The sequence below is a fragment of the Mustela lutreola genome, chromosome 14, assembly GCF_030435805.1.
Source record: "Mustela lutreola isolate mMusLut2 chromosome 14, mMusLut2.pri, whole genome shotgun sequence".
In the NCBI taxonomy this organism is placed as follows: domain Eukaryota; kingdom Metazoa; phylum Chordata; class Mammalia; order Carnivora; family Mustelidae; genus Mustela; species Mustela lutreola.
This window is the reverse complement of record NC_081303.1, coordinates 72,584,460-72,595,189: the sequence shown is the minus strand read 5'-3', so window position 1 is coordinate 72,595,189 and position 10,730 is coordinate 72,584,460. Positions and strand designations below refer to the sequence as shown.

The following is a 10,730-nucleotide window of genomic DNA, read 5'->3' as shown; positions in this document are numbered from 1 at the left end:
ATATAAAATATTTTTAAATATATAATTTATATTTTAAAAATATAAAAAATAAAAAAATTAAAAAAGCAAAGTTTAAGACATCGCAATTCTGGAATTCAAGCTGTATTACAAAGCTGTAGTCATCAAGATGGTAAGGTACTGGCAAGAAAAGCAGATACATAGGTCAATGGAACAGAATAGAGAACCCAGAAATGGACCCTCATCTCTAGGGTCAACTAATCTTTGAGAAAACAGGAAAGATTATCCAGTGGAAAAAGACTGAATCTTCAACATACGGTGTTGGGAAAACTAGACAGCAACATACAGAAGAATGAAAATGTACCACTTTCTTACACTATACTCAAAAATAAATTCAAAATGGATGAAAGACCTAAATATGAGATTGGAAACCATGAAACCCTAGAGGAGAAAACAAGCAGCAATCACATTAATATGGGCCATAGAAACTTCTTACTAGATAGGTCCCCTGAGTCAAGGGAAAGAACAGAAAAATAAAATATTGGGTCTTGATGAAGTCCCAAATGTTCATTTTCACTTTTGTTTCCTTTGCTTTTGGAGACATATCTTGAAAGAAGTTTCTGTGGCCAATGTTGAAGAGGTTACTGCCTAAGTTCTCCTCTAGGATTTTGATAGGTTCCTGCCTCACATTGAGGTCTTTTATCCATTTTGAGTTTATTGTGTGTATGGTGTAAGAGAATGGCCAAATTTCATTCTTCTACACATAGCTGTCCAATTTTCCCAGCACTATCTATTGAAGAGACTTTTTTTCCACTGTGCATTATTTCCTGTTTTGTTGAAGATTAGTTGACCATACAGTTGCAGGTCCATATCCAGGCTATCTACTCTGTTCCACTGGTCTATGTGTCTGGTTTTGTACCAGTACCATGCTGTCTTGGTGATCACAGCTTTGTAGTAAAGTTTGAAGTCAGGCAACGTGATGCTCCAAGTTTTGGTTTTCATTCTCAAAATTTCCTTAGCAATTTGGGGTCTCTTCTGGTTCCATACAAATTTTAGGATTGTTTCTTCCAACACTTTGAAAAATGCCAGTGGATCATTATCAAGATCAAAAGCATCTGCACAGCAAAGAAAATAGTCAACAAACAAAGAAGCAACCCATGGAATGGGAGATGATATTTGCAAATGACACTTCAGACAAAGGGCTGATATCCGAGATCTATAAAGAACTACTCAACTCACCCTCAAAAAGCAGATGATCATGTAAAAAAATGGGCAGAAGACATGAACAGACACTTCTCCAAAGAAGACTTACAAATGGCTAACAGACACATGAAAAATGTTCATCATCATTAGCCATCAGGGAGATTCAAATCAAAACTACATTGAGATAACCCTACACCAGTTAGAATGGCCAAAATTAACAAGACAGTAAACAACAAGTGTTGGAGACAATGTGGAGAAAGGGGAACTCTCTTACACTCTTGGTGGAAATGCAAGTTGGTGCATCCACTTTGGAAAACAGTGTGCAGATTCCTTCAGAAATTAAAAATAGGGCTACCCTATGACTCTGCAATTGCACTACTGGGTATTTACCCCAAAGATACAGATTTAGTGAAAAGAAGGGCCATATGTACCTCAATGTTCATAGCAGCAATGACCACAGTTGCCAAACTATGGAAAGAGCCAAGATGCCCTTTAACAGATGAATGGATAAAGAAGGTATGGTCCATATATACAATGGAGTATTATACCTCCATCAGAAAGGATGAATACCCGACTTTTAATTTTTTTTAAAATTTTTTCAGCATAACAGTATTCATTATTTTTGCACCACACCCAGTGCTCCATGCAATCCATGCCCTCTCCAATACCCACCACCTGGTTCCCCCAACCTCCCACCCCCCATCCCTTCAAAACCCTCAGATTGTTTTTCAGAGTCCATAGTCTCTCATGGTTCACATCCCCTTCCAATTTCCCTCAACTCCCTTCTCCTCTCCATCTCCCCTTGTCCTCCATGCTATTTGTTATGCTCCAGAAATAATTGAAACCATATGATAATTGACTCTCTCTGCTTGACTTATTTCACTCAGCATAATCTCTTCCAGTCCCATCCATGTGGAATACCCAACTTTTGAATCAACATGGATGGGACTGGAGGAAATTATGCTGGGTGAAATAAATCAAGCAGAGAGAGTCAGTTATCATAGGGTTTCACTTATTTGTGGATCAAAAGTAGTAACATGGAGGACACTGGGTGAAGGAGAAGAGAAGTGAGTTGGGTGAAATCAGAAGGGGAGATGAACCATGAGAGACTGCGATCTCTGAGAAACTAACTGAGGGTTTTGGGAGGGTTGGGAGAACCTGGGGGTGGGTATTAAGAAGGGCATGTATTGCATGGAGCCCTGGGTGTGGTGCCTAAACAATGAATATTGGAACACTGAAAAAATAAAATAAAATAAAATAAAATAAATAAAGTATTTTATCATCATCAAGATAAAAACCTTCAGCATAGTGGAAAGAACAATAAGAAAAAGGCTGCCTTTGGAATGGAAGAAGATATTTGAAAAATGACATATCTGATAAAGGGTTAGTATCCAAAATCTATGAAGAACTTGTCAAAATCAACACCAATAACACTAGTGACCCAGTTAAGAAATGGACAGAAGACATGAGTAGACATTCTTCTGAAGAAGACATGTAGATGGCCAAGAGTCACATGAAAATATGCTCAACATTAATGATCATCAGTGAAATACAAATAAAAAGTGCAATGAAATATCATCTCACATCTGTCAGAATGGCTAAAATTAACAGCACAGGAAACACCAGATATTGGTGAGGATGTGGAAAAACGAGGCACTGTTCTTGCACTGTTGATGAGAATGAAAACTGGTGTAGCCGCTCTGGAAAACGGTATAGATGTCTTCAAAAAGTTAAAAATAGAACTTATCCCATAACTCAACAATTGCACTACTAGGTGTTTACCCAAAAGATACAAAATACTAATTTAAAGGGACATAAGCACCCCAAGGTTTAGAGCAGCATTTATTGACAATAGCCAAATTATGGAAAGAGACCAAATGTCTGTCGACTGATGAATTAATAAAGAAGATGTAGCATATATATATACACGATGGAAGATTATTCAACCAAAATAAGGAATGAAATTTTGTCATTTGAAACAAGATGGATGGAACTTGAGGGTATTATGCTAAGCACAGTAGGTCAGTCAGAGAAAGACAAATACCATATTTCATTCATATGTGAATTTAAGAAACGAAACAGGTGAACATAAGGGGGAAAAAGAGAGAGGTAAACCATAAAAGAGACTCTGAAAGATAGAGAACAAACTGAGGATGGACGGAGGGATGTGGGTGGGAATGGGTTAGATGGGGGATGGGCATTAAGGAGGGCACTTGTGATGAGCACTGGGTCTGATAGGTAGGTGATGAATCACTGAATTCCACACTTGAAACTAATGTTCACGGTAAGTTAACTAACTGGAACTTGAATAAAAATTTTTAAAAATGAAAAATGAAAGGAAAGAAGAGGGTGAGGATGTGAAGTGTGTAGCTGTGTTAATTGGCCTCATTGTGGGCATCATGTCTCCATGTACACATACACTAAAACATCAAGTGGTTACTTTGTTTTACATTTTTAGAAAGAAAACAGAGTTTATTGCCCAGAGTTTATTGCCCAGCAATTATCACATGTTTGAATACATGTGATGAATGCTACATAAAATATTAATTTTCATGATTTGCTTCAGTAGAAGTTTTCTTGTTTTTTTTTTTTTTTTTTTTTTTTTTTAAAGATTTTATTTATTCGACAGAGAAAGATCACAAGTAGGCAGAGAGGCAGGCAGAGAGAGAGGAGGAAGCAGGCTCCCAGCTGAGCAGAGAGCCCGATGCGGGGCTCGATCCCAGGACCCTAGGATCATGACCTGAGCCGAAAGCAGAGGCTTTAACCCACTGAGCCACCCAGGCGCCCCTTCAGTAGAAGTTTTCTTGACCAATTCTGCATTTTCCTTCTGAAATGTGGTGTGCCCTCATTAGAGGCACTACAGGTAAGGATGTGGGTATTCATCTGCAGCTCCCTGCAGGCTCCATGTGTACCAGGCTCCTGTGGGTCTTCAGACCATCCTCTCTGAGAAGTTGTTGAAGGACTTTCTTCAGGAAGACCTTCATTTATGTCATGTCACAGGCTCTACTGCACCTGTTAGAGCCCTCAAGGACTCACATGGCCCATGTTGCCTCCCAACCTTCCTTCCTGGGAGGCTGGAAAGTTGCACACTGTCCATAGGTCCAATGTTCATCTATCATCATATATCAGTGAAGCAGAAAGTAGTAGCAACAACAAAATCAAGGCATCAGAAAAGCAAAGGCAGGCACATAGACCCACGGAAGGGGCTGGAGCCCCAGTGACCCTGGGCTCCCCAGTTCCATCAGCCAATACACTCCCCACATGACTTCAGCCCAACAAGGTGCATTTCTATCCTTTGTGACTGGTAGCTCCCCTGTGACAGCGGTGGATGTGGCCCCTGGGGGATACTGGCTAATGTCTCTCTTGTTTGCAAGTTTCCTCCTCACTTCGCTCTTCCTGTCCTTTGATTCTTGAAAGTATTCTTCTATTTTTTTTTCTTGCCTGTTTGCTTTTTATTTTTTTTTTCCATGTGTTCTCATCTTGTGACACTTCCCCTGTCTTGTGTGTTAACTCTGACATCTGGAGCAATTTCTGTCATGGGTGTTTTCATGGATATCTAACAAACCACTGGTCAGGAATCAAGGTGCTGGGTCTGCTGCTGCTTAGTGACTGGCAAATATTTATACTCCAGGGTTTTCCTACCAATGAAAGGACAAGTTGCCTCAGCATGTAATAAATCAGAAAGTGTCATGCCAATGGCAGTTAAGTACTCAAAATGCAAGATATCTTCCATAGAATTCTTCTTGACATAGTCATCCATCCATTCATACATTTCATCATATATTTAGCTTTTCCTATTTGTCTGGTAAACATATCCTGAGAGTGGTTCCAACAGACATGAGAAGCAGCTCTGTGTGCAGACATGTAAGATATTAGGAATCATCTCTTCCTGCAAGCTCTTTCCTTTTTCATGTCACATTTAATTACCCAGAGTCAAACTTCAGAACTGTTCAGTAAGGAAAGTCAACCACATATATGTGAATATCTAATTGGCTTTATTAAATGATCCATGAATCAGGAGACTTCCCATCTGACATGCGGAGGTTCTTTCAAAGGAGTTGTACAAAATGGAAGGTTTTTTTTTAAAGAAAGGTTGGGACCAGGGAGTTAGTAGTAAAAGGGCATTTTTCCAGGAGTGAGGCCTGTTTTCTTAGAGAAAAGCAAGAGGTGTAATCATACATATGACCTTATCTGTCTGTTGGGAATGGAGAGGACCCAGGTGATGGACTCACTGGTACTGAGGGAAAGAAAAGTTTCCTGCCTGCCTGGTTAAGGCTGAGTTTCTAGGAGAGGTTGAAACTGTATTTAGATTGGATTTGAAACCTCAGTATGAAGCCCCAGTGTGGGAACTGGGTCTGCACGACACCATTTTTGGGGCCTGTGATTTTCTTTTTCTAAAGAGGAAGAGCCTCATGGGGACGTATTTCAGACTTCTGCCCCTCCCTCAGCAGAGCAGCTCTTGGTATCCTGCTGGCTAGCCTGCTTGGGACAGAGAGTGGGGCACTAGCTCTGTTCTGGTTCAGTCTCATCTGCAGCCGGGCACTTGTGTTTCAGTTTTGGGGACTGGACATTCTAATCATTCCTGCCCTTTTCTCAGCAGGTGGAATCCTGCTACCTGCCAGATGGGATGCAGCCAGGTTCTTCAATCACTTAATAATACCAATTAGATCGTCGAATTTACCTGGTTGATTTTGTTTTTTAGGAAAAGCAGTGAGATGTCAGAGGTGCGAATAAGCTGGGGTGGGGGCAAGACCGGGAAGGAAATACAGGAGAAGTGTCACAGGGCAGGAGGGACAGAGTAACAGTAGGTTGAGGGCTGGGAGCTGGGAGCCATGTGTTTTCATGGTTTACTCTCTGCATGAGAAGGAAAGGTTGGGATGACTTTTCCAAACCACACAAGATTTTTTTCCCATAGCAACTGAAATAGGGAACAGGGAGCAGATGGAAGCCAATGGCAGGGAAAAGCTGGATGCTTGAGAGAAGAGTCAGACCAGGAAGGGAAGTGAGAGTCTGTGTAGGTTCCAGGGTTGGGGGAGGAGCACATTTGCATTTTAGCAGAGACTCAGGAAAGCTTGTGTGTGGAGAAGGAAGTCAGAAGAGAGGTGCGGTGTGTGGGGTAGGTTTGTTAAAACTGTCAAAGACTGACTTTGTAAGACACAGAACATCTGCAAATACAATGCTGTTCCTGCAACTTGTGTTGCTGGTGGTTCTCCTCTCAGGTGGTGACAATGAAAACGGTGAGAACTCTGACCCTGCCCACTGGGTGCCTGTGTGTGTGTGTGTGTGTGTGTGCGTGCGTGTGTGCATATGCTTGTATGTCTATGTGTGTGTTTTAATATGTGAATGTGTGTGTGTACATATGTGCATGTGTGAATATGTGTCTCTGTATCTGTATACTTTAGTGCATGTGTGTCTTTGCATGTTCATTTAAGAGTGTGTAAATGTGTGTATGTTTTTTATGGTTGTGCAGGGTTTTTGTGCATGTGTGAATCTGTGGTGCATGTGTGTACGTGTATGTGTGTGTGTGTGCACTTGTGGTGTGGGTTCCCCAGCACATACGTGAGAAAGGAGCATGTCAGCCTGGTTCCTTTCTGAACTCCCTGACACCAGGGCCCTGTGCTATCCTCAAGGATGGATACAAAGCTCAGGGCTCGGGGGCAGCACATCTATCCTGAGACAGCTATGGCTTCCCTGTCATCTGGATTTTGGTTCTCTTCTCTGGCACCTTCTGCATTTTCTGTCCTTCCCAAAGTCTTCCTTCTCCTTAGTTTATCTGTCCTCTTTTCACAGACTTCCAGGAGACCTCCTTCCAAATCATCCTGACCACATCTTTTTACAATGATTCCTGGACACAAAAACTAGGCTCAGCATGGCTGGATGAACTACAGACTCATGGCTGGGACAGTGACTCTGGCAATTTCACATGCCTATGGCCTTGGTCCAGGGGAAACTTCAGCAACAAGGAGCTGATGGAAGAGGAAAGGTCATTCCATACATTCTCCATTAGATTTCCTCTGATATTTCAGGACCATTTCAGTGAATGGCAGCTTGAATGTGAGTTCAGTTCCCTCAGTGGTGAAATGGAGTGGCAGTTGTGTGTATGTCTCCTTGAGTTCCTTCCTCCTCTAGGAAAGAGACTCCACTGGCTTCTGAACCTCATGTCTCCTCATTTTGAAACTGAATTATACCTTTTATGGGAGGAGGTAGAAGCCAGACCCCAATTCTTGAAAAGCTTCATGTCTTCTGCAATTTCTTATTGACTACAGGTTATCCTCACTTTCTCATACTTGTGTCTCCCAGGACAACCCCTCTTTCTAGCCTCCATCCAGGCACACCTGCTCCCTCACTCTGTGATTATTCCTTGAACATTTCTTTTCTCCCCATTGAATCCCATTAGTGATGTCTGTCTATGTGTTCCCTGTACCCCATAGGACTCCCTTTCCCTTGATTATTTTTACCCCAGCTCTCTCTCTGAGCCCTTCCCTATTCTCTACCCAGACCTTTCATGTCTCTTCTTCCAACATTTGCTCCTTCCTCAATATTTCACCTCTTTCTCTGCCTCCAGCAACCAACACTTCTCCTTTGGCTGAGCCTCCTCTCAAACCAAACTTTGCTCCATTTCCCTCAATCCCCTGAACTTCTCCCTCTGCTTTCCACCCTCCTTGTCTTCCACTGATCTCATTTCATTTCTTTCACCCCCCTGTCCTGAAATTCACAGTCTCTCTTCCTCAGATCCCTTCCAGGTACAGGCAGCAAAAGGCTGTGAACTGCACTTTGGGGAACCATCAGTAGGCTTCATGAGGATTGCTTATCAAGGATCAGATCTTGTGATCTTCCAGAACAAGTCATGGTGGCCATCTCCAAAGGGAGGAAGAAGGGCTCAGCTGGTCTCCAGACTATTCAATCAGTACCATGTGATCAATGTAAGACTACAAACACATATCAGTGACACCTGTCCCCGTTTCCTCTTGGGTCTTCTTGATGCAGGGAAGACACATCTGAAGCGACAAGGTCAGTCCTGCTCCCTTCCTCTAAGATTTCTCTACCCTGCACTCATAAATTTGGACCATTCCCTCAAATTCAGGGTGAGAAGGAGTCAAGAGAGTTTGACAGTGACAACTTTCTAGAGGTAGAAAAATGCATCTGTTTAAAGTGATGTGAAGAATTAACCTCTTAGTTTGTGAATACCTGTCCTGTCTCTGCAGTGAGGCCAGAGGCCTGGCTGTCCACTGGCCCCAGTCCAGGCCCTGGCCATCTGCTGCTGGTGTGCCATGTCTCTGGCTTTTACCCAAAGCCTGTGTGGGTGATGTGGATGCGTGGTGAGCAGGAGCAACAGGGCACCCAGCGAAGTGATGTTCTGCCCCATGCTGATGGGACGTGGTATCTTCAGGTGTCCTTGGATGTGAAAGCCATGGAGGCTTCTGGCGTGTCATGCTTGGTGAGACACAGCAGTCTAGGAGGCCAGGACATGGTCCTTTACTGGGGTGAGAAAGAGCTGGGACCCAGCTGGGAAGGGGGATGGGTATTTCTCTAGAAGAGCAGGAGAACCAGAAGAAAAATTGGGGTTGCCAGGGACTCCGTTCCAAAAAGGACAAAAATGAGTAATCCAAGAAATGGAAGGGCTGAGGGTGAGAGTCCTGTAAATGTGGGTGGTGCAAAGGGTTCGTGAAGGGTCCATCTCTGCGGAGGGATGGAAGAAGAGAGAGGAAGAAGGGCAGTTGGTGAGGCAGAGGGTGGCAGGACCAAAGAGGACCAGGGAGGTACAGTCCAACCCTGGATGACTGGGAAATGACACAATCTCTGCACCAAACCCACAGAGAAGCATCAACCCATAGGCTTGGTCTTCCTGGAAGTGATAGTGCCCCTGGTGCTTCTGGGAGTTCTCACCTTGTGGCTCTGGAAACACAGGTAAATCTATGGAGTCTTCCTGGTCTTTCTCAGGTGGCTCCCCACCTTTCAGCCTGTCCTCACTCCTCCTGCTCCTGTTGTCATTCCCACCATGTATTCCTCACCTCCACCTGCTGCAAAATGACTCCTTTTCTGTTCCTCCTAGGAAAACTCACTGGAGACCTCAATGCACTGGCCTCCCACTGGAATGAGAAATCAACAGCCCAGGGACCAGGATATACTTAAACCCAGCTCAGCAGTGATGTCTTTGCAACCCTTTCTGTGCAACTTTTGTGTTTCATTCGTGCTTAATGATCAGTTGACAATTTAAGCCCAGTGTAACTTGGCTGGATTTGTTTTTATGACTTGGTTTCCAACTTAATCTCAAAACTGAACTCAGAGTAAAATGAATTATGAGTGACCTCTATGGGTCACGAGAATCAGATATCACTTCCTCCAGTGAGAATTCCCTGATTCACAAGTAGATTCAGTATCCTTTGTAAGACTACCACTACCTTGACCTCCACTTTGGCTAATCTGTTCCTGTCCCCAAACCCTTCTTGGTCCCATTAGGTTCCTTTTGCTTTCTAACTCTTAGGCCTTTTGAGAACAATGTCCATGTCTTTTAAATATTTCTATCTTTGCCAAATGTCTCATTGCATGGAATATTTCCTTAATAAAAATATGTGTGATATATGCCAAATTCATAGGTTTTTATTTTCTTTTGCTTTGTGACATGATCCACATAAACCTCACAAATTCCCTGTTCTTTTTCCTGGATTCATTACATTGTTGAATTATTACCACTGCATTCATGACCCATGACTATGATTCCCAAGCCTGAGCAAGCATTATCTACACATTCATTTTGTTTGTGAATCATATGCTACTTTTTTTTTTTTTCCCTTAGGAACACCAGTCAGCCCTGTAGCTCTGGTTTCAGGACCATTTTGAACACTGAAATAACCAAGAAAGAACATGTAAATGCAGAAAATGTGGCACCAATTAGACCATGAATAGGACACATGTTTACTGTATAGGAATTAAAACAAGAAGGCAGAGCAGCACCTGGTTCTGCCTCAGGTGAGAACACATATAGTAGGTGACACATGTCAGGCCACTCTACATGTCCATGAACAATGGTGAGCACATGTGTTTGTGGGTTACAAATCAATGTCAGTAGGTAGGTCAACTAGCACAGACAGACTTCATGAATAATGAAGATGGATCCTTTGTGACTAATGACGTTTATGGCAGTGTGAGTGGTGACATCCGTGGCTGAACTTCAGTTACTCTCAGTTTCATTAATTAACTCAACAAACCATTCTCAATCCCAGTGCAGCAGGGACATTCTGAGTGTCAAGTAGTGGGGAAGAAAAGGTCATCATTACTTTTGGAGCTTGAAAATTTTGCTTTCTGATTTGATTATGGTTTTTATTTTTCTATCCAGTTAGTACAGCATCTTATTTGTGTTAATGTAGGGGAAAGGCACTTTGTTCTACTTTGTTTAGAGGGTCCCAGTGCAGGAGAACATCCAGAGGGACCATGTGTAAACTTCCATCACTTCACATGTGGACATTTCTAGAAAATAACATTTTGTTGGGAGAGGTGGCAAAGGTGAGAAAATGGGAGGCAGGGAGAGAAAATCATGGGACTACCACAATCTCCTCACCTGGATCAGA

General features: G+C 42.7%; 1 protein-coding gene across 2 annotated transcripts; it reads left to right on the top strand.

Annotated features, from left to right (window-relative positions):
• The first annotated feature begins 6,236 nt into the window (after nt 1–6,236).
• Nucleotides 6,237–9,744, top strand: LOC131815038 (T-cell surface glycoprotein CD1a-like). Of its 2 annotated transcripts, none has more exons than XR_009347539.1 (6): nt 6,237–6,398; nt 6,952–7,215; nt 7,894–8,172; nt 8,367–8,599; nt 8,979–9,069; nt 9,215–9,744. XR_009347539.1 is itself a non-coding variant. In XM_059146625.1 (6 exons), the coding sequence occupies exons 1-6, from the start codon at nt 6,338–6,340 to the stop codon at nt 9,258–9,260; spliced, it is 1,020 nt and encodes a 339-aa protein (XP_059002608.1). In that variant the 5' UTR covers nt 6,237–6,337; the 3' UTR covers nt 9,261–9,744. The 2 variants fall into 2 exon arrangements, 1 of the variants encoding a protein (XP_059002608.1); XM_059146625.1 differs by having other exon boundaries at nt 8,367–8,645.
• Nucleotides 9,745–10,730: the final 986 nt, after the last annotated feature.